Source organism: Leptonotus elevatus, chromosome 2, assembly GCF_054856555.1.
Source record: "Leptonotus elevatus isolate MCC_2025b chromosome 2, RoL_Lele_1.0, whole genome shotgun sequence".
Taxonomy (NCBI): Eukaryota; Metazoa; Chordata; class Actinopteri; order Syngnathiformes; family Syngnathidae; genus Leptonotus; species Leptonotus elevatus.
The window spans coordinates 35,832,164-35,855,466 of NC_141240.1; the positions used below are offsets into that span (position 1 = coordinate 35,832,164).

General features: G+C 42.3%; 1 protein-coding gene across 1 annotated transcript; it reads left to right on the forward strand.

The window, feature by feature from the left end:
* The first annotated feature begins 18,533 nt into the window (after positions 1-18,533).
* Positions 18,534-20,831, forward strand: mafba (MAF bZIP transcription factor Ba). The gene is made up of 2 exons (XM_086070216.1): positions 18,534-18,751; positions 18,965-20,831. The coding sequence occupies exon 2, from the start codon at positions 18,972-18,974 to the stop codon at positions 20,244-20,246; it is 1,275 nt and encodes a 424-aa protein (XP_085926342.1). The 5' UTR covers positions 18,534-18,751; positions 18,965-18,971; the 3' UTR covers positions 20,247-20,831.
* Positions 20,832-23,303: the final 2,472 nt, after the last annotated feature.

The following is a 23,303-nucleotide window of genomic DNA, read 5'->3' on the forward strand; positions in this document are numbered from 1 at the left end:
TGGCATTAAAGAAGAGACAGAGGTATTTGAGAATTATTACTAAAGAAACACCTTTTATCTTCCAATACATCCCTCCTAACAATTCCAAATCTCTACATTACAATATTACCAATTCACATTCAATATTTAGCCAACACGGTGACAAAAACATACATTTCATCATACTCATCACAGATGCATGTATTTGTTTCCACCTGTCTGTGTAAGATAGCTGTAGTGCTCATTCGTGTTGCTCCACTAGTGCTGGGGAAAAAAATCCATGTTGGAACAAGACAGCCTTTAGAAACAATGTTGGTTGGCCTATGCTCACAATGTTAAATTTTCTGTCTTCCTATGACAAACAATCAGAATAGCTGAATCAGAATAGCTTTATTGTCATTATACCACCACAACGAAAATGGAACAGACACCACCCATTCAAGAGATAGAAAAAGAATGACCAATAGAGATTCAGAAGGAGAGTCTACCTGGTCGCCATTTACACTCCCCCGTTTTCTCAGATGAAAAAAAACCATGAGGAAGGGTGAGGATAAACAAAACTATCCCCAGCCTAAGCTCCTGTAAGGGGAGCACAGTATGGATTTGGAGAGAAAAAAACCTCAGCAAACAGGCCCACAAGTGTACAACATACAGCTACTCGTAAACAAGCACATGTATGTCTGTGAGTGCGTACAGTAAATCTGTGTCCTCGGTCCCAGCCAACTCACCAAAACACTCGCCCTGGACACGGATGGTCTTGTGAGACCTGACAATGTCTCGAAGCACAGGAGGAGACGTAAGGAAGATAAGGGCTGGCATCCGACTATAAAAAAGAACAAATAAAGAAATCCTTACCTATGAGACTAAGAATAGAGCACTTTAATAGGAATATGTTTTCTTCAAACATTCTTCCAAATTGGAAGTAGTGGGACCTGATATTTCAGTTGAAAACTTGTTGACTCTTGGAAGTCAAACACAATCCCTTCTCGAAACATGAGTTTGTTTGACAATCAATTATTTGTTCAACTACTGGATTTTCTTCAACTTTTAGGTCAAAAGCTGCAAGGGTTCACTGTTTGACACTCAAGCGACAAAGTCATATGCAGGTATTTTATGGACAAGCAAAGCCCCCAAAGACTATTGGAACTAAAGCATGCAGTCGCAGCGTTATCATAGGAAAGACCCGAAAAGTGAATTAGTGGTAAAGGCTGGCAATAATGTCTGCCTCGCTGACCCGAGAGCGCTCCGGTGTCACCTCTGATCAGTGGTGTCACACTCCTTTCACTTCCCATTAGGTTCCTCACACTGGGGCAAATGGTGAGAGCCATAAGTCCTCTGACAGCGACCTTGAACATGTGTGTGTGCGTGCGTGCGTGCATCCATGTGCAACAATTCCCAGTTTGTACGTGTGCGTTATCCAGGCTAGCCCTCTTCTTTCTGGTCAAGGCCATCGGTGATCAGTGGAGGTTAAAAGTTACAAATCTCCCTTCCTCCTCTATCCTACCCTCCAACCCGCCTCCCCATCCTCCGAACATCCCGCCCCACCCCGTCCGCACGCTCGCCCAGACGCGGGCCTCCGGGGGCACGCGGCTCATTCATGTGAGGGGCTACGACTTCTGCTAAAGGTCCGTCGGGGATCAGAGGCAGCGAATAGCGATTACTCCTCTGCTTTAATTGCCATGATCATTTTAGCAGGCTGACAGAGACGGATCACTTGGCAGAACCCAGTTGGGTCTGAAGCGAGGGGGTTGTCCAGCTAAAGACTTTGGGGAGAAAGCTTAGTCTAGTGCAAGAGAGGATGGCGGGAGAATTGAACATATCTTATAATTGATGTTGGAATAAGTGATGGGATGAATTCAGTAAAAGAGCGAGAGATGTGAATGGTCAAAATCATTAAGACACACTCGATAGGTGTTCTGAATCTTATCAAGATGATTTAATGATAATTCTATTTTTCCAACTTAGTGGGAACGGTTTGTGGGAACTCTTTACTGTTCAACTAAACAAGTATATGACCATAAAGTGGTGCTTGGGTGGGTTTTGAATGAATCAATTATTTATTTCGAACATGTAAAAATGACAAAAATCTATAAACTATGGTCATAATAGACTATAAAATAAAATTTGATTGTACATGTTTGAAACGGAGTAGGAAGAAGTACAACTTATTTACTTCCATACAGTTCTTGTAACCCTATTATTTTTTTTACAGTATAGTATTATATTGTAAAGGACGGAAGACACAATAGGATCAGAGTAATCACGCCTACTGGAGATAAAAGCATGGATACAATTTTACTGGTCAGCTAAATAAGAGATCTATTTGGATTACTTTTTTAAAAAACAACAATTTTTTTCCCCCCTTTCCAAATTAGTCTCTTAACTACGGAAGCAAGGAACTGCGAATGTTGGGGTAAGCATTTGTACGTTCAAACATATTGAAACCCATTTACGAGTGAACGTAGTTGCAAATATGTTCAAACATACCTGTAGGCTAAATACTAAAAATGCTGCATTTTTCTTCATAATGCCCCGTTGTATTGACTTGCGCATGTGCAAGTTGTAAAAAAATAAAATAAATTGTTAGCATTTGATCTATACATTGTACCAATTGTAGCATTCATGTTGTACCATTGTACCAATACATTCATAACTTCGTAACATAAAACTTTGTGTATTCGTATTTTTCATGATTTATTATTACGTATACTATGCTTTACTATTATTATTGGTATTACTATTAATATTATATATAATAATTCCATTTTAGTGGCATTTTAGGAAAATAGGAAAATAAGTTTTTGCATTTAGCCTACAAGTTTGTTCCAACACACATTTAAACGGGTTTGCAAGTTTGTTTAAATGAGTTTGTAAGTACATACCTATTTGCAAGTACTTTCAAACATATTTGCAAGTACATTTGAAGGTACTTACAAAAATATGTCTCAAACGTATTTGCCAGTCCCAAATGTTTACTCCACATTGATAATTCAACATTCCTGTACGTAACTACTTCATTTATATTAACGTAGATTTATCTTGGGACCGAAAAGAAAAAAAATATTAAAAAAAGATCATTTTACTCAACAATTCACAAAAAAATGGGACAAAATTCTCCAGGCACATTCCCATATCTCATGATCTCCACATTTTTGTCTATTCTCCTTTCCTGTGTGGAATGACCCCCCCCCCCCCACCCACACACACTTTTGTCAATGTAATACAACAAAGTGTGTTGGAGTAGATTGTGTGGCGCAGAATCTCCGTCGAAATGTGAAGATGTGCATGCATATCCCAATTTTCTGCATGTGTGTGCAGGGGGAAAGGGCAGAGCATACGGGAGGAGGCATATTAGTGTAACCTACTGTGTAGCCTAACAAGCAGCACAACTGCGCTGCCATAATTCAGGTCCTGTAAAACTGTCAGTGGAATTAAGAGGCCCCCATTATAGGTGCCCGTGCCAGTGCCTCAATGCAAAATATCAGTCTCTTCCCAGGGGCCAGCAGCGCTAGATAATTTTAGCTACTTAGTGAATCATCGTCAAGGCTCAGCTGAGGTTACATACGGACTTTATATACATTCGCAAACTAGGTTCATCTTATTTGCTGCTTTTGGAGGTCAGGCTTCAATGTCCTCGCGTCACGCAGCCTGAAATCGTGAAGGAGTGAAAATGATGGATGAAAATATATTACCGAGCTGTCCAACCTGAAATATTGGTTTGTGTGTTGATAATCCTTATTTATCTCCTGCTGGCATTAAGACAAAATCCGTCAGCGGGGACAAACAAGCGAGGGACGGTTGATGGAGTATCGAGGGAAGGGGGTGGGGGGTTGGCTGGGCTAAGTCTCCACCTCTTTTAGGGGAAAAAAATATATACTTGAAGTAAAACCTCTGTTTTCTTTCCCAGATGGGAAAAATGAAAACTATAAAGGCGACAATAATAAAAATAGCAGTATGAGTGGACAGGCGCGAGCAGTCCATTACTCAAATCTGCTTTGGGCGGCGTGGTAAAAATGTGCTGCTGACTGCAAAAGCATGCATCACTGCCAGCCCAAAACAAATGGGCTGTCTCCCACATCTTTACCTCCAATTGTTCAAGCATTGCTGGGGAGAGTTGTCCCAACAACTCGGGCCTGTCCTTCGGAGGGACAACAGGCTGCTTGAAAGAGACACCACATGCACGCCATGACAACCCTGAAGGGGGCGGCTGAGTTTCAAAGGGAGGGATGGTTGCAAAAGTAATTGTGTTGTATGTTGTTATGCAAAAAAAAATGTTTTTATAACACAGTTCAATAGGATTTTTATGAGTAGATCAAGTAGAAACTAGGGGTGCACCGATTGATTGGCCCTGATTTCCTTAATTTTTGGGGCTCACTGATTGGCCAATCCCTTCAAATAAAACCGATCTTGTACACTGTTCTTCGCAGAACACATCAGCTGCTGTCCTCTGCTGCTTCTAAGAGGCTTTTCATTTTTATTTGATAGAAGTACTTCATGTGGTTTGGATTGTTCCACATATATTTTTCAATGTTTTACAATAAAACAAGATTGGAACATGGAAGATGTATGCTGTTGGTGAGAAAAAAACAAAATCGCGATTGGCAAAAATCGGGATCGGCAGGTCAGACTATTGAAGTTCGGGGATCGGCCAGAAAATTGTGAGCGGGGATAGTAGGGGTGTAAAATTACAATGGAAATGTTAATATTTTCTTGACCTTTTATATACCACAGCATTTAAATCTGAGGTTCAAGGCTTGCTGGATTGTCCTGCTGCAGAACTCAGCCTGAGGTCACAAACTGATGGCCAAACATTCTCCATTTGTATTTTGTGGTAAAGAGCAAAAATCATGGTTCCATCTATCAATGAAATTCGTTCAGGTCCTGGAAGACCAAAGCATCCCCAAACACACAACCACCACCATATTGGACTATTGGTATGATGTTTTTTTTTCTTTTTCTGACATAGCCTACTGTGTTACATTTATACCAGCAACGAGACAAAAACCTTCCGAAAAGTTCAACTTTTGCCTCGTTAGTTTGTAGAATATTTCGTATTGGGAATCAGACAGATTTTTTAAATTATTTTTTTTTGCAAAAGTAAGACAAGCCTTTATGTTTTTGGTCTTTTCACCTTGTAACTCTGCTATGGATGTCATTTTTGCCCCGTCTCTTTCCTTGTTGAGTCATGAACATTGACCTTAACTGAGGTGAAGGAGGCTTTCAGTTCTTTAGATGTTGTCCTGGGAATCTCTTGGATGAGCTTGCTGACATTTACATGTGTTTGATGACTTTAAACGTTAAAGTGGGGAAACTATGCAAAAAGAAATTGAGAAGGCAAATACTTCACAGCACTCTTGGTGGAATTGAGTAGAGTAACATTCTCATTACTGGATCTGTATTTGTTTAGCAAACCATGAGGAGGAGGAAAGCGCCGTATGTAAACACAGCAGAGAAGACAGAAAGCGCGAGGGAGTGTCACTGCCCTCCCTCGTCTTATTGACTTTTAGCTTGAGAGTCCCCGGGAGGCCGTAATTGAAACATTCCACGTTGGATATTAATTTCATGCGGCTGCATGTTTTGCGCACTTATCTCGCTTTCCGTCACTGTTTTTTTTGCCAGGAAAGTGCCATTAGGGCGTGATTGGCCCCCTGCGCCGCTGGAGGCTGTGGCCTTCATCGGCGTCATGGCGCAGCTTTACAGCTCAATGCGGGCCGTATCCTGGTGCGACACAGCTGGGCTTAATGACACAGCGCCACTTTCAAACAGCACTCGTGATGAAGACGGCGCTGCGCTTCGGCTTCACTCGTCTCCAGCGCGCTCATTAGCTGGGATGGGCCCGCTAATGACGAGTAGTTTACAATATGGCGCGGCGCTATAATCGGCCTCCTGTCGTCATGTCGTGACAGAGGAAGCCGCCGTTTTACAGCCTGTAGCTCTTTACGCGTCATCCATCTGAAAGACGACACATTGACGGGGATGAGGAAATGTTTTTTTCTGTAATGATGATCCTTAAGTGTGTGTGATGAGCAGGACAGCAAAATCATTAGCTGGAGGCTAAATGAGTGACAGCTAGCCTCATGATACGATACGGTGACATTTGCAGCACTGCTCACAGATGCATGTGTGACATAATCTTTCATTTACAACGCATACAATAATAATAAAAAAATAATAACCAAAAAGGAAATACAGATGTGAGAAAGTCGGTAAGATGAGCGTGAGATTGAATGCGTGTAATGGAAATGAGTGGCAGTGATGCATGAATTTGTTCGTCTGTTGACAAAAGGGAGGAAATGTAGAAATTTCATATGAAAACATTCAACTTGCAGCGATATGGACGTCATCCATCACAAAATTGCAAATAGGCGCCATAACACTGCCGGCAGAGTGTGGCCCTGGCACCACACACACATACGTTTGTTTTACTATCTTCGTGGGGCGATCGCATTGACATAATGCATTTCCTTGCCCCTTACTCTAACCCAGGGGTGTCAGAGTGGTGGGCTGGATCGATAAAATCATGGTATATAACTTGAAAACAATTCAGTTATCCACAGTTTTTTGCTATTTGCCGGCAAGCCTTAAATTGGTGGATTCAACTGTAATTATATTGTTCCCAAAAATAACACAAAAGCAAATGGAACAAGGCAACACGTATGAGTTCAGTGCGTGTTATGCAAATATATTGTTCCCGGAATGCATTGTGTGGCGCACTGGCGCAGTTACGAAATTCATGAGGAAGTTAAAACTTGTTATATGTGTTTGTGTTAAATGGTAAAGTAGTTGAATGTGTGTCGTGTTTAGCATGTTTAAGTTTGATTTATGTTGGTCTGTTTTCTTATTTTTTATTTTTTTAAACAAACCGTAACTTTAGGTTATGTGTAAAATAATGACATCCAGGGCAATTCAATGTACAAGTTGCATTGCTCATTTGAGGATTGCTTGTGGAATTACAAATGTATATGTTTTAATTGTGGCTGGCTGATTAATTAGTCTGACATTACTATTTTTTTTTTACAAAATCTCTCAGGCGAGATTAAACCTTTTTGTGGGTCTACTCCGGCCCGCGGGCCGTACGTTTGACACCCTGCTCTAACCTAACCATTACAGCTGATTTCCTAACCACAACCTAAACTCTAAAACCAAGTCTTGACCTCAAAAAGGGGTCTGAACTTTGTGCCCCCCACCCCCCTCCCCCAATGTCCCCACAAGGACAAGTCGTTCCCCACAATGCTAGTTAAACCGGGAATACACACACATTCATACACAAACATACTCAAAACACACACTCACTCACACACACGCACATGCACACACTGACATTTTCACTCACATAAACACGCTCGGAAACACACGTGCACACATTACCTTGACCTATTGAAGCCAAGAAAACAGACCATCACTAAAATTGAAAGCAAGATTGTGGCGTCAAAAATGAGATTGTCGCTATTTCTTTCCGAACCCGAGTCGTTTATTGGGCAGTTTGCCCCATTTGGAAGAGCTGAAAGTCGAGAAGAACTTTTAAGAGAAATGCCCACACAGGGAAGCTGATTCATTCACTGACAGTGTGTGTGTGTGTTTAAATCTGCTTTCTTCATTCAAATGTAGAAATTTTGAAATGAAAATTTAGACTGAACCATCCTTTATTTAATATTCAGTGCTTCCCATTTCCACTCTCCATTTGGTGACGTCTAGTCCTGCCAAGGGGGTGTAATTTCAACAATACAAAAATTTAACTTAAAAAAATGCAATTCCATTCAAGAAGTTTTCATTTCATTATACACATAAATGTGTAAATAACTACTGTATAACTGGTGTGTGTGTGCGTGTTGGGGATGTATTGGGGGCATCTTGGCTGCGTCTGTTCGTCCAGATGGATGACTTGTGCGGGGAGTGTATTTATTTTGCAGGAAGGCGACATGAGGAGATTTGTTATTCGCAGGCTTTGCCGAGTTTTTCACATTGCTCCACATCCCTGGAACCATATTTCATCCGCGCACCCCCAATCCCCAAACAGATTTATTTACAGAAACCACCCCCCCGCCCCAATGCACACTCACACGCACACATACCACTCCAGACACATAAATTAATGCATACAAAAAGCAGTGTTAAAGCTATGAAAGCAGGAAGCAAACATCTGGAATCAAACGACACACTAGAAAGCTGTAAACACACATCCACTGTATATTTATGGATCAATTTTTTGAAAAGTTGTGTGCCGATATCTAACAATATCACCTTTTTACTAGGGCTGGGTTTAAAACAACCAAACAATCGATATTGTATCGTTTTCTTTTCAAGCCCAATATCGATTCATGGTTTTATGAATCGATTATTTATCTCATTTTCCCATAAATTCTTAAGAAAATAGAATTTTAAAGGGCAAATTTTTTGCTGTTCACGTGAATTTAAAAGTATTTTCTTACATTTATGAAAGACCTGACTTATTGCACTTCTTTGGAATATTTTTTTATTTATATTTACAATTTACAATTGGATTAGTTTATGAAAATATTTTCATCTCATCCTTGCTGATGCCGATGATTGGTTAACACTTAGGCTAACTCATTTGCTCCTCAAAACGTATAAATACGTTCTATTTCAAATGTATTAAGTGTCCCAAAGACATATTTATATGTTGTTGTATTTTTAAATGTTTTTTTTTATGCTAGAGCATACAGAAGGCTATGACGCAGCAATGGTATTTATTCCAAAAATGGCCAGCAGAGTATAAGAGATCAACCAGGGCCATGTTGCAAATAAGCTGATTTACCCACAGTTCTAAGCAGATTTGTGAATAATGATGAAACTTAGCTATATTCTAAAGCTAATTGCTGCAAAACGGAAACAGATAGAAATATAATTTTTTTCCTGATGAAAGAAGAGACTATAATCTTTCTTTTGGTAGGTTCATGTTTTTATAGCAACCGAACAAAATATTCTGTGGGCCTTGCAAAATCAGTCAAAATCCAGTAAAACTGCCAGGAGCGAAGGGGGTTGCTTCAGTGAAAGTGGCTGCGGGTGAATGAGACTAAATAATTTAACCAGTTACTGCCTCCGCAAAATTTACTTTGGAATTTCATATTTGTGGAGTTTTTATCATGTTCTTGCCATTGAAGGAGAATTGATGTTCCATAATTAATCGATATCGAATTGAACTGAAGTGGATCAAATCGGATCGGGAAAAATCTAAATCGAATCGAACTGAACTCTTGTGAATCAAAATCAAATCGATCCAGGAAATTAAAATCGATACCCAGCCCTACTTTTTATTATGGGCCGCGAGCTCATGTGACGAACACAAAAGCTCATGCTCCTGCTTCTTATCACGATTCCGAAGAAAATGAGGATCGAGATGCACTGTATTGATCGTGAAAATCAACTGTTCATTGCTACCGTTATACTCATTACTATACAGGCACGTGTACACATAGAGCTCAAGTGTATGGTGCACAAGCACTTACCCTTTTTCCCTGGATGAAAAAAGTTGGGGTTTTTTCATTCATATATTTAAAAAATAAGATGAAAACTAGTCTCTCTAAGTGCATTTCTATTACCCTCAGAATTGTGCAAAAGCAAACTGGTAATGACCGTCACCGTTGCTCAGGGCCCAGTTAACGACCAATCACACCTCAGCTTGCAAGCTCTCAAACTCAGAAAACAGGCCCACGGTCGCCGCTCTCTATACGTAGAGTACACACAGTTCACAAACACCTTCTTAAGGTCTTAAGTCATGGGTGATGCAATGGAGTACATGCCACGGAGGAGGCGGGACTTCCGACTCACGAGTTTCACACATCAGCTTTGTTTCCGGTTCCGGTTTGCGACGTGTGGGCCACGTCCCAGTTCTTCCGCCTTTGTGCCCCTCAATTGCGCGTTCCCGTCGACGGGTGCGAGTGTGTCTGTCTCAGTTGTCCAAAGCTTTCAGAGAGCTGAGACGCCCTGCGTGCTCCCGCCGCGTTTTGGAGACGCAGGGTTGGGGGTGCGAGTGTTGGAACGCGGCCAGCAGTGGCCAGAAACGGCGCTGATGTGTGAAACCCGGAAGTCCGAAGTCCGTGACATCTACCCCATAAATAAAATAATGAGCCGTCTAAAACCGTGTATTAAGCGGATATTAATATGAAACGGAGACTTATTTCCGTGACTCGAGAGGGTCCTTCTGCAAAAAAGCATCACAGCGATCGATTTTAAACAAACTTAAATATAGGTAACCTTACTTACACCTCTCAACAGGTCACATTCAAGAGCGACACTATTTATTTTCAAGCAATTTTTACCACTCTGAATTGGTTAATATTGCATAAAAATCACAGACAAAGTGGGGAAGGACCATTAATAAAAAAAAATTGGGGGGGGGGGTGCTGGGGTTAATATGACCATATTTGGACATATGAAGTTTCCGCTGGACAGCAATGATATGCTCCAACTATAAAAGTGCATTGTGCAGTTTCAAAAGGTAAAGTTAAAGCTTTATCTACATCATGCATGCTCCACCAATGCCCAGATGAGCCCTGACTGTTTTACTCTGACTGCACCTATCAGCTTTTATCTTCCCTTTATTGTAGAGTGTGCGGACCCTGACACTTCACAGTCTCTTTGGGGAGGGGCAGAGTTTTTCTTACCTCATTTGAAGTCCTGTCTTCGTTTGTCAACTGTGGCTGTCGCTTTAAGATCGTGCACGTACTCGCACGCGCACCATGAAAGAGCCTGACACAGATGTTGCAGTTACGCTTTGGCCCAGAGGTGGCAGTCGCGAGTAAAAAAAAAAGATCCTTTAATTTAATTTTTGGATTTTATCAGAGGCACTTTAAATAGTGGTAGGTGTGTGCTACTGCGGATCCCCAATTTAACATTAATTTGAATGTTATTGTTTACTTCTGAACACAGCCACTTTCAATTTACATGTTAGTGCGCTCACTTGCGCAACCAGGTGATCACTTTGTTTTGACTCCCCTTCTCATTTATTTTTCAATTTAGGTGTACAGGTTATCGGCTAACTGATAGTCAAGGCGGAAAAAAGGATTGATCCAGCTTGGTTCCATTTTTTGTACATCAGAAAACCTGCCATTTGAACAGGGGTGTGTAGACTTTTTATCTCCACTAATAGCTTGTTTACCTTCACCCGCTTTGTTTATTGTTGTTTTACTGACTGTTAGAAAAAAATACATGAGTTTTTTTGAATAATTTTGGTGCTGGTTTCCATTTGGCTTGAGCGCCCGCTCCCAAAAATGTGTGTCCGCATGTCTGATTATGTATAAAGTTGACGCACCCACACACGCAGGTAATTGATTTGCAATGTTTCCAACCTGGAAAGGAGAGAAAAGCAGAACACGGGAGGATGAGAAGTGAAAATGAAATATTGGAACAAATCAAGAGAGAACAAGTCAAGAGCAAGGGCGCAAACAAAAAGCCCCCCAGCAAGGGAACCCTGAGTTTGAGTCATGAGTAGGGGAGGAGGCGCTTGCAGTGAAATGCCAGTCTTACAAATGAACAACCTACATTGGATATCCGTGTGTGTGTGTGTGTGTGTGTGTGTGTGTGTGTGTATGTGTACCTGCAGTATGTAGGAGAGAGCTGGAAGATATTCCTATTCCTCAAGCCGTGGTCTCTCCCGATCTGTGTGAGTAATGACGCGGTCTGCCAGCACGCCCGCATCTTTCAATCTATAACCATTTATACGTAAGCTCGCGTACCAACAAACACACGGGTGAGAAGGTTCATAAGAAAGGAAACGAGGCAGATGGATGGACTCGACGCCCGGCTGAGTTCATCCATTCAGACTTCAACTAGACGTGCTGTTAACACTGTTCCTAAAAATAAACGCACAACACATGAATTAACCATCAAAAATCTCATATATGGATATATTTGACTTTTAATTTTTGCAGTGATGTTAAACTGTCGACTTTGTCGTATCTCAGGTTCCTTCTAAGAATACACCTTACATTTAATTAAACAGTGGAACATCTATATATATATATATATATATATAGCTATCTTGCTAGTCAAATCAGTCAATTCTGCTTTCCAAACTCAAAAGGATTGCATTGAAGTCAACACAAAACGCTGTCGACTTTAAATTATCGAACCTCTACTCGTATTAGATCTGATATCAATTGTATTTGTAGCTTTCTCCAGCTATGAATGCCATCCAGTATGTACGAGTCAATATTTGAGCGGGTTAAAAACAGCACATGTATGGCTAGATGTTAAATAGTTCCAGACGCCGGTCTGAGGCTGTGTTTCAGGAAACAATCAGCCGGTAAATAAAACTACCTTTGCATTACATGATGTAAGTGAACATGAGAGCTGCTCCTGCGGCTTTAGAGTAGGCCGGGTGTGGTCCGGCGGTCAGGAAAATGGCCGGATGACCCGAGCCGTGCTGAGTCATGTCCCAGGTGAGGGATAGAGCTGCCTCCGCCGGGCTCCGGGACGTGCACTTAACCTGCAGTAATTACTGGAAACATCACTGAGAACATGACCAACATGGAACTGGCGAGAGGCGGCTGGACGATTTCAAATTACTTGGAGTCTCTTGAGGCTCGCCGTTAGGACGACTGTGCGGATTTGAAAGTTGGTTATCAACATGCTTCGGATTCATTAGACATTAGTGGCAATCAGCTGGAGGAGATAATGACTAGGGATGGGAGAGATGACTTTTCTGAATTATTGTTTGATTTTCACATGAAACATGATTTGCTTATAGAAGGCTCTCTGCAATAATGATTGCTTTCTTTCACAATATCGCATCAAAAATAAAGAATGCTGTTTGGACCTGCTTGAAAAGACAAAGACAACCTCATCAAAGTTGGAGCATAATAAAATATATCAACATCATAACTTGCTTTTTATTAGCACTTTTCTAAAACGAAAATATGAAATATTTCAAAAATTGGAGCCAATTTGAAAACAAACTTTGATTTTCGAATTCAGCGACCTCAAAATATGCTAAAAATAGTCTTGGCACCAAAATGTGTGTTGACCAGTGTTATGAAAATAATCGTTATTTGCGGCCCTAAAGTGCATTGTTAGTGTGTTGTTTGCTTCCCTATGTGTTTTATAGCGAGTGCTATACTCACCTAGCATCTATGATTTTGTACTTGTATTTTATATGATACTATTCTAGGTCTATATATTTTGTGTTATAGTTTTACACAATTATCCGTCAATGTGTAAAGTGAAATTGTATCAAAAGTACTTATTGAAACTCTTACTGCCATAGATCTGTGAGTAATCAAGAATGAATAAACATAGTGTTGTCCGTCAGATAAAAAGTGTGATCAAACATCCCTAATAAAAAAAGACACAATTAGCATTGATTGCATTAGCGGGCAGTGGGAGGAGTAAGCAGAAGAAATAAGGAGATGGACTATGAGAGATGAGCATTACGAGTGGCCCAAAGAAGGTCATAAAGAGAAGAACGGGATAGAACTCTCGCCCATAAGACGCAAGTGGCTGCTAAAAATCATTAATCTTGTGGGGATCTGTGTCAGCTCACGGCGGCGACACAAAGAGCTCTCGGAGCGGCCAGGAGAGCGGCTCACTGACCCGCACCCAATTGGCTGAGAAAGGCCCACCAGGCTTTAATAGACTTTTGCTGATCCGACACTTGTTTGCTGCGAGCCACAAAGAGGCGATTGCGCCGGCTGACAGGGGCCTGCAGGCCCGGGGGCTCCCCTCCTGCTCCATGATAAATGACCCGGGGTGGGCAGGGGCAGGGCCGGAGGAGAGGGGTGAGCGAGCGTCCAGGCGAGGAGGCGACCCACGGCCGGTCAGCCTGCACGCGGGCAGAGCAGAGGGAGTGTTCAAATAGTTGAAATAGTCCCAAATCAAATCAAGCCAACATTTGTAAGTTGAAAAACACGTCTTCTTTTAATCAGGCAGGACTTAAGCCCCCTAAATGGACAGAATACAGGAATGACTGTTGCAGCCTTTAATTTTAATTTTATTATTGTCCATTTTTGGAGGAAGTACAATTCACATATTAAAACATTTAAAAGCCCGCTCCACACAACTTGAAAACATTACACAAACACACAACCAGAAAATATTTGTTACAATGTGAACGACATTACATTAATTTGAAAAAACAACAAAAATAATAATAATTAAAAAACAACAACATTGTGATAGTAAAGTCAACTCATCAAGGGGACACGATAAAATTATGAAAAAAAAATACATTTATAAAATAAAAATAAGTAAATAAAACTAAAAAAGTTGTTCTTCCAAATAAATAGTAGTGATATGATTAAATAGAGTTAAAATAATTTTAACTTTTTGTTTCAATGTTTCGCCTTCAATACACATTGTGCTACTCATTCTGGTGTTCACACCTGGGCCACCTGTAGGTCAGAATAAGATTGACATATAGATATACCATTCTGGGGTACTCAGCTCCTCTCTCTTGGCTTCTCAGTACATCACTAATATTAGTCATTCTTCATAGAGGATAAATAATATATGCCTGTGAGTGTTGTTGTTTTTTACGACTCCATGTCTTCCAGCAATATTTGTGTTCAGATATCAGTTGCTTGAAGGCTAACAAACATGTTCACGTAGATGCTAATTGTTAGCCCATATGTTATGGTTAGTCGTTTTTAGTAGAGGATAAAGAAGATATGCCTTTGAATATTGTTATATTATGTCTGTATGTGATTTCTCCATCGTTTTGTGTTCAATTACCCGTTTATTCTAAAAGCGCATCTCAAAGCTAAACATTAACATGTTTGTTAACATTAAGCTAAGCGGACTTTCCTAAGGTAAAGCTACAATATGTGGTTGTTTTCAACACGCAAGGTGTAACTCTCCTTGTGTTATGTTTAGTTTGACACTAAACTTCAGCGGAGAGTGGCAATCAACAGCTTGAAGTTGCTTTTTTTGATGAATATTTAAGAACTCGCAGGTCAAACAAAAGATTGACTGCTCGTATCTGGAAAAACTCATAAAATTGTATATCTCATGGCAGCTCTCACGGAGAAGTTTGTATGTTTTTTTTTCAAAAGCTCAGTATATAAAATAAGACTTCAAAATCATGATAAATCAAGCGTCGTCTCGGCTCTCAAATGCTGTGGGCGTGTCCACTGTTGGCACTACCTCAAATTTATGATAAAATCCCCAAAATATGCATATGTTTCTGCACAATAAACTACTGGACAGGAGCCAGGTTGCTATGCAAAGTATTGCAATTTACATGAGTGGAAGAACTGCAGCAAAAAGATTTATTGTTGCTTCTTTCCCCTTACCAATATCTGTGTGACATTTATATCTTGTTATATTTATAGAATGCTAATCAGAGACATCTAATCTCACAAAAGGCCCACAATTATGCTCTGGCCTGCCCATCATTACTTTTATATCTCCGAATATCTTCGCGCTGTAAATTGAATTCTGAATAAATTGACGTTAGCGCTGTGACGCTCATCTTTAAAGTGCTCGCAATGAACCAATGTGCCACTAGGGGCGCCCGAGCACAAGAAATAAAACATATATCTGATGGGCAATCGCTGAGAGGAAGCAAAAGTGGATTTTAAATACAAGAAGACGGTTTATTTTCACTGTTTAATCGAAACTTGTTCTATATTAATGACTGAGAGAATCTGCACTTATCTCACCTGCTGTTGTTCCTGTAAGCGTGGTTGTCGGTGTGTGTCAATTAAGTCTGATACTGCTTGCAGTTTGGCTTCCTTCACAGACTCGACTCGCCCTGTTTACACAGACAGTGACTTAATAATGCATGTTTTCACCGAGATAGTCGATCGGTCTGGAGTAAACAAGAATGCCTGAGTAAGTACGCGCTCTTAATGGCCAATTAAAAGGACGACCGCTGCCTGTGGATCAGGACACTCAACTTTTACTTTTTTTGTGTGCAAATAATCCAAACGCAAGGATTACCCTTTGATTTAATTGAGCATGCGGTACATCATTCATTCAATGGTAGTAGCATAAATATCGTAAATAAAATGAATTCCATACCTTTAATGCCTACTTGTCAATTAAAGCTCCCATGCGTAAAAGCAGCTTTGCAACAGACAGTGGTGCAAAATCTGGGGGAGAAATGTGGCGTATTCCCGCAAAAGAAAAAAAAACATCCTACATTCCAGTGTATCCAAAAAGTTTTGGCGGCGCAGGTGAGCACGATGTGCGACCAGATCCGGTCTGGGGTCCGAGTTGGGGGGGCCTCCCTGGCGTTACAGGTGTGACACGCGCGATGTGAGCCGCTCAGTCGCGAGATGTGGAATGTGAGCTGCAGCCTCCGCAGCTGCTTAATGCAACATTTTAAGGCGGATTTGATTTCGTCTTCTTCATTCCGAAAATCCGTAGGACGGGACTCTCATTAGGGGGAGAATAAGCAAGCATCGACACTTTTTTCCCCTCTCTCCTGCTGCCCCATAAGCACACACATCACTTAATAGATCATTAACCACCGATATGATGCTGACACAAACGGTTTTTTTTTTTTCTTCATCTGGTCCCTCCATTATTAGCGGAGCGGGAGAGCCGCCCCTCCGCCTCGCCTGCACGCCGGACTTCGGTTCCACCAGGGAGGGAGCATGCATGCAGGACCACCTTACGGGGCCGCCGCCGGCTCGGCCTGGCCTGGCCGGGGAGGACGTTTGAGAGCTGCTCATTTCGGTTTGATGCTCTTCGGGCGTTTTGTGAATTGCGACGCTCGCCTGCAGGTGCCTGGAATAAATTTAATGAGACCATTATTATTATTATTATTATTATTACTATTATTATTATTAATAATAATAATGTATTTGTTTATTTATTTGGGTGTTCGAAGCGTAATGCTTTTGGTGTATTAGAAAAACAATTGTATTTGAATTTTCTGCAAAATAAAATAAAATAAAAATGACAGCGGATTAAAAAAATTGAAAATACACCAAATAGCCTTTACGCGCATTTCGCAAACTCTATCCTCGTGGTTACAATAATGAAATTCCATGCATAATTAATCTATAAATTTCCATAAATAATTCTCACAGTATCCGATGTCATGTTGAATAAAATGCATGTGCGTGATTTCATTGTCGTCTGGCAACTACACGCAATTAACCCGTAACTCAACTTTAATCTGTAGGGCCTAAAACAAATCGAATAAAATGGCGACTTTTGTTACGAAATTAGTTAGTAAAATATTAAAAAGCACAATACTCGAATTATTGTATCTGCTGTATTTATTTAAAAATAAACATACTAGCCTTTTCTTTTTCAATGACCAGATGGTCAGCCTGCTCAATGCTTTTTGGTCTCAGGTGCTTTCGCGCATGGAATATCAAAGGACATGAAATAATAATAATAATAATAATATTAATAATTAAATCACATAATTGTCCTATTTACAAGTATGGTATTGTGCCTTTTTTTGTGCACGCATAATAAATATTTCCATAATTGACGTGACGTCATGACATGGCAAGAATTTGGAATTAATTCCAGTAAGAGATTAAACCGTGAGAGAACCAAATAAAGTGCACGATTAATGGACTGTCCACATAATCTTGCAAAACAGGTGCACGACTTGCCCACGTAGGGGCAGCCTTGAGCCTGACTTGGACTCGCAGAGTGGCCGAGCCAAGAAGGGGGCTGGCGTGGGGCTCACGATGAAGACACGTTAAGCACAACAACGCTCACAGCAATTTAACTTTTATTTAGCATTTCATTATTAAAACGTAAGCCTAAATTAAGTACAAACAAGGAAACAGGTGGATAGATGGATGTAACTAGCAATGAGGGTGTTGTTTGTAATTTAATTATATTTTTTTGGTACTTAAAAGTGCCGGGTCAACAATAGACCGACCCGGTAACTTGGGTCAATTTGACTCAATTGGGTTGTTTTGTACAAAACAAAATAAACTGACTAGATAACCTACTTGAAAAGATCCTCTGTGTAGACCCAGGTTACCGGGTCGGTCCAATTTTTGACCCAGCAGTTTTAAGAGTGTCAATTTGGATTATTTTGAAACAAAACATTACCAAACAAGCCATTTTTTTTTACGTTTGGTATATTAACACTTGGGTTATTTTGAAACAAACCATCCCAAAGTTGGGTCAAATTGACTGGTCTGTCCAAATTTTGACCAAAATGGTGTTGTTTTGTAGAAAACAAAACAGAAAGTTGGGTCAAATTGACCCAAGTTGGCGGGTCAGTCCAAATTTTGACCCACATTCGATTGCTTTTGACCCAGCAGTTTTACATATAAATTTGGACATGACAAACACTTTTGACTCGTAGTAAATGCAGGTCACATTGAAAGTTCATAAAGATGCGTTATCTTGACAGCGCGACTCCAACTGGATCTCGTTAAGGATGTTTAAAGGTGATGAGAAAATGGAGGGGGGGGGCTAATAAGGAGCGCAAGCGGTGTGAAGGTGGGACCCTTCCTGCCGCTCGGTCAGCTGACTGTCCGTTCCTCGCTCTCCTCCTCCTTCCTTTCCTCTATTTCAAGAGCGGGTCGGGCTCCCATTGGAAGCCGTCTTGCCACCGACCCCGCCTATATGGACGCGCGTCATCGTGCGCTATAAGCATAAAGCTGCGGCTGGCTGCGAGCGCATTCTGCTGGATACCAGAGTGGAGGAGAGGGAGAGGCGTCAAATCTCTGCGGTGCAGAGCTGGGGGGGGAAAAGCTGCTTGTCGGCGAAAATCAGACGCCCTATTTAATCTGCTCACTTGTTCCTTTTGATTATTTTTTTTCCTGGAGAAAACGAGGACTTAGCAACAAGTTGCAACGAGGACTGGTGCCCGTCGCTGCGAGCAAACTTGGTATTTCTTTCCTGTTCTTCTTGCTCTTTTCAAAGTTGTTGTGAATGCACATCTACTGAAGGGACTGCCTGTGCACTGAGGCCGCTTTGCTTTCCTTCTTCCTCCTGCCTGGTTGTCAACGCCAGAGCAGAAGTCTACATGATGCAAACAGTGAGCAGAGCTTAGTCTGAAAGTTTTTTCCCCCCCTTCCTGCACTTTTTCCCACCCCTCAAGGTGTTTCATGCTGCAGCAAGTCAGTGCGCAGCGCTGGATGAACCAAAAGAACTATTGCATGAAACCAGAAAGGAGAGAAGAGACGCTGATTCCCAAATCCGTTTTGGCGACGCTTGCAAGCTCCTTTGCGTACCTGCAAAAGAGTCGCGACGGCAGCATGAGCGCAGAGCTGAGCATGGGCCCGGAGCTACCCAGCAGCCCTCTGGCTCTGGAATATGTCAATGATTTCGACCTGATGAAGTTTGACGTCAAGAAGGAGGGCTTGGCCGGCCTGGAACGCGCAGGAGTGCGTCAGTGCAACCGCCTCCAACCGCAAGGCTCCGTGTCATCCACGCCGATCAGCACGCCCTGCAGCTCGGTGCCCTCGTCGCCCAGCTTCAGCCCCACGGAGCAAAAGAACCACCTGGAGGAGTTGTACTGGCTGCCCGGCGGCGGCTACCACCAGCAGATGGACCCGCAGACCCTCAGCCTGACCCCCGAGGACGCGGTGGAGGCCCTGATCGGAGCCACGACTCACGGCCACCCTCCGCCGCCGCACGTCCAGCAGCAGCTGCAGCAGCAGCAGCAGCAGCAGCAGCAGCAACAGCAGCAAGGCGCATTCGAAGGCTACAGGGGTCCGCATCACCACCACAACCACCACGGCCACGGCCCGCAGCACCATCACCCGTACGCGGGGGCCATGAGCCACCACGCCGACGAGCTGTCGGCTCACCCGGGAGCGCACAACCACCCGCACGGCCAGCACCACCATCACAACAACAACCAGGACCCCGACAGCCCGTCCCCGGTGTCCCCGGAGGCGCACCCGTCGCTCCATCACCACCGCCACCACCACCACCACCATCACCACCCGCACGGCCACCTGGGCCAGTCGGCGGCGCACCACGGCTCGGCGGGCGGCGGTCTGAACGTGGAGGACCGCTTCTCGGACGACCAGCTGGTGTCCATGTCGGTGCGGGAGCTCAACAGACACCTGCGCGGCTTCACCAAGGACGAGGTCATCCGCCTGAAGCAGAAGCGCAGGACCCTGAAGAACCGCGGCTACGCGCAGTCGTGCAGGTTCAAGCGCGTGCAGCAGAAGCACGTGCTGGAGAACGAGAAGACGCAGCTGATGAACCAGGTCGAGCAGCTCAAGGCGGAGATCGGCCGCCTGGCCAGGGAGAGGGACGCCTACAAACTCAAGTGCGAGAAACTGGCCGGCTCGGGTTCGGGGCCCAGCGGCGGCTTCCGCGAGGCGGGCTCGACCAGCGACAACCCCTCCTCGCCAGAGTTCTTCATGTGAGTTACTTTCTCCGGGAGAGAGCAGCGTCCGTCTTGAACACAAATGGACTGTTTCGGACTCTGGGCCACAATCAAATTTGAAAATCAACTCCAATCCACCACATAATCACGTTTCCATCCAGACTTTTCAATTCCCTCCTTCGAGAAAGAAAGAAAAACATCCTGATGAACTTTGGCCCTCCTTTGAGGTTTTTACCATAATCTTGCTATTAAATGGAGCAGGCTCAGCGAGGAGGCCTGGCGTCCAGTATCCTCTCCAAAATGAAAAAGACTAAAACAAGCAAGACTCCACTTTATGCAAATGTATCGAGGAGGACATTTTATGCAACATCTTATTGATTTCTTGCCTGCTTGGTTATTATATTCCAATATATAGAGAAACAAACAAAAACATGCATTAAATATTAATCCTGCATGCTGGACATGTATGGTAATAATTTCTATTTTGTACTTTCATCATCTCGTGTATTAATATGAGCATGTTGTTGATCTGCGCTTCTCCGTCGAGGTTTTGGGGAGGGTTCGAGAAAGACAGAACAGCAGGACTGCCTGTGCAGCATCATATCATATAGCGTCATATGCTCGCGGCTGGGGGGGGGGGGGGGGGGGGGGGGTTATATTTGGCCTTGTAAATATTACGCAACCGCAAAAGTGCACAAGATCGAGGAGGCTGGTTTGAACTTCTTTCTTTCTTCGTGTTACGTTTCTCATTTATATTTTTCCAACATTCGATGATCGTTTCTCATTTGCGGGACTGACTGAGAGAGGCGTGCACTTTTGTTCCATGTTTGTCTGTCGAATTGAAACAAAACGAAACAAACAAACTTTGTGGCAAGTGCACTTTTGGATGATGATTTTATTTGTTGTTGTTGCAAGTTTTCATTTTGACATTTGCACAGACCCCCCCCTCCAGGAAAACAAGATGATGCTTGAGGAGTGAAGTGCAAAAATGACGACGTCATCTTTTAAGGGGGACGCAGATACACAAATGTAAATCTATTTACTCGTTATTAACACACTCAGGGCGAAAATTTGGACAGGCAATAATATTTCAAATTTGACGTGATTTTTGTACCCCTTCCCCCAAAATAAGAACTTGTGATTTGGTTTAAAAAAAATCATTTTGATTGGCAGCCACCTGTAGCATCATCAATAACATTTATAAATTGCATATGCATCACATTTTTTTATTATTATATGTCGACATGCAAAGTTTTCCTGATTTTTTTTCTGCAGGTCAGTGAAAAAAGGGGATTCAGGTGGTGCAAATGTTCAAAATGAAAATATTTTCTATGTTATGACGTGTTGATTTGCTGTTGTCGTATTATTATTTGATGATTCTGGTTCTGCTGGCCAGATGCATAGTTCCATAAAGTTTTTATTTTAATGATTTAAATTAACAGACTGTCAGATCATATGGAATAAGCATGGTGCTTGCATTTGAAAGTATTTGCTGAAAAGTCATGCATTTATCAATCTTTGGTTTTCTTGATTCAACTGTGTTGAAATCCAACTGAAACTGCAGCAGCGGGTTGTTGTTTTGTTTTCAGCATTTCCATTTTTGTCATGTTGGGGATCAATTTTCAATCCTGTTTATATGAATAATAGTTAAAAACTTCAATTTGAACGATTCCATTCAGGCTGGTTTCTGTTTTGTCTTATTTTTTTCGGGGTTGTTTTTTGGAAGAAATTGTTTCCTATTTTGCTTATTAAAGTCATTGAAATGACAATAATTCCATCTCTGACTTTTTACTCTAAAGCACGTCATTTATTTTATTTTATTTTTTGCACATCGACATCATTCAGGTATTTTCTTATTCCAATAAACTGCAGTTATGGCGGTCATGATCACCCGCAACATATTACGACATTTTTCCACAGATAGCACACATTAGCAGCACATGACGTGTCCGGGGTTTCGGGGTTTGGGAGGGGTGGGGGGTTGGTGGGAGGTCGTTTGTGGCGCATGCTACTGGCCTCTGCTTACTTGTGTGCAAAATCTCCGGGATGGGTGAAAGGAGATCTTGACCTTGCAACACGGGCAAAATAAGACTAAAACCTCGGATTTACATTAAGTGGAGGAATCATTTTGGGGGTCGTGCATGGTTTTGAATACACTTTGAGGCTCAACATGGGTTGTTGAAGGAAGGGGGGGGGTGTATGCGGTCATACCCGCTGAGATGATATAGTCCATAGTCATATTTTTATTTTTAATACTGATGACAATTATGACTGACGTGCGGCCGCCTCTACACTCCTTTTTTTTGACGCATTGCTGTGCACATATTTCTTCAGCGGCGAATTGCTGATTCAACTTCATGAAATGCTCAACACACATGACGTGTAAGATATCGCGTCGATGGAAGCAGCAAAGTAACAGAAGAGGCCGGAGAGCAAGTTTTGATGCGAGTTTCTGGTGTCAGAGCATTATCTGGCCCGTGTCTGCACATTCTCAAGGACAACGCTGACGAGGAGGGGAGGAGAAGCGGCTCCAGTTTACATTCTCCCTCCCGGCTCTGCTTCTGCAGTCTGGGAGCACAAGTGCAGCTGCAGAGGATGAATTCGGGACAAAACGAGTGTCCAGGCACTTACAAGTATGGTTGAGTGATCAACACTCAACGAAACGGTGGGGTGGGGCCCCGGGGGACTTTTGTTGTCATTTCTGTATCTTTTCTAAATATGCCAATTTTAATATTAGCCTAAATAATTCAAAAATTCTCAAACAATATACAAAGAAAATTCTTAAACAAACACACATATTTATTTTTGTACTATAGAAGACAGATGGAAAGTATACAAGTGCTTCTCAATTATTTTTTGTTACCCCCCCCCCCCCCCCTTAATATACATATACATTCATAGGCATTACCCCTGATGACGCCACCTGAGACTCATTTGGATTAAGTACACCAATTGTGCACCCAGATAAGTGCAGAAACAACTTTGTAACGATATCTCCTGCAGACGCAAGACCTGGTTTTGTAATTGACGTCATAAGGACGACGTTTGTGCGTAACCCCCCCCCCCCCCCCCCCGCAACAGCAGAAGAGTGCAGTCC

Bases quoted from the DNA above. Each gene is read 5' to 3' on its own strand.
- mafba (XM_086070216.1), top strand. From the start codon at position 18,972: ATGCTGCAGCAAGTCAGTGCGCAGCGCTGGATGAACCAAAAGAACTAT.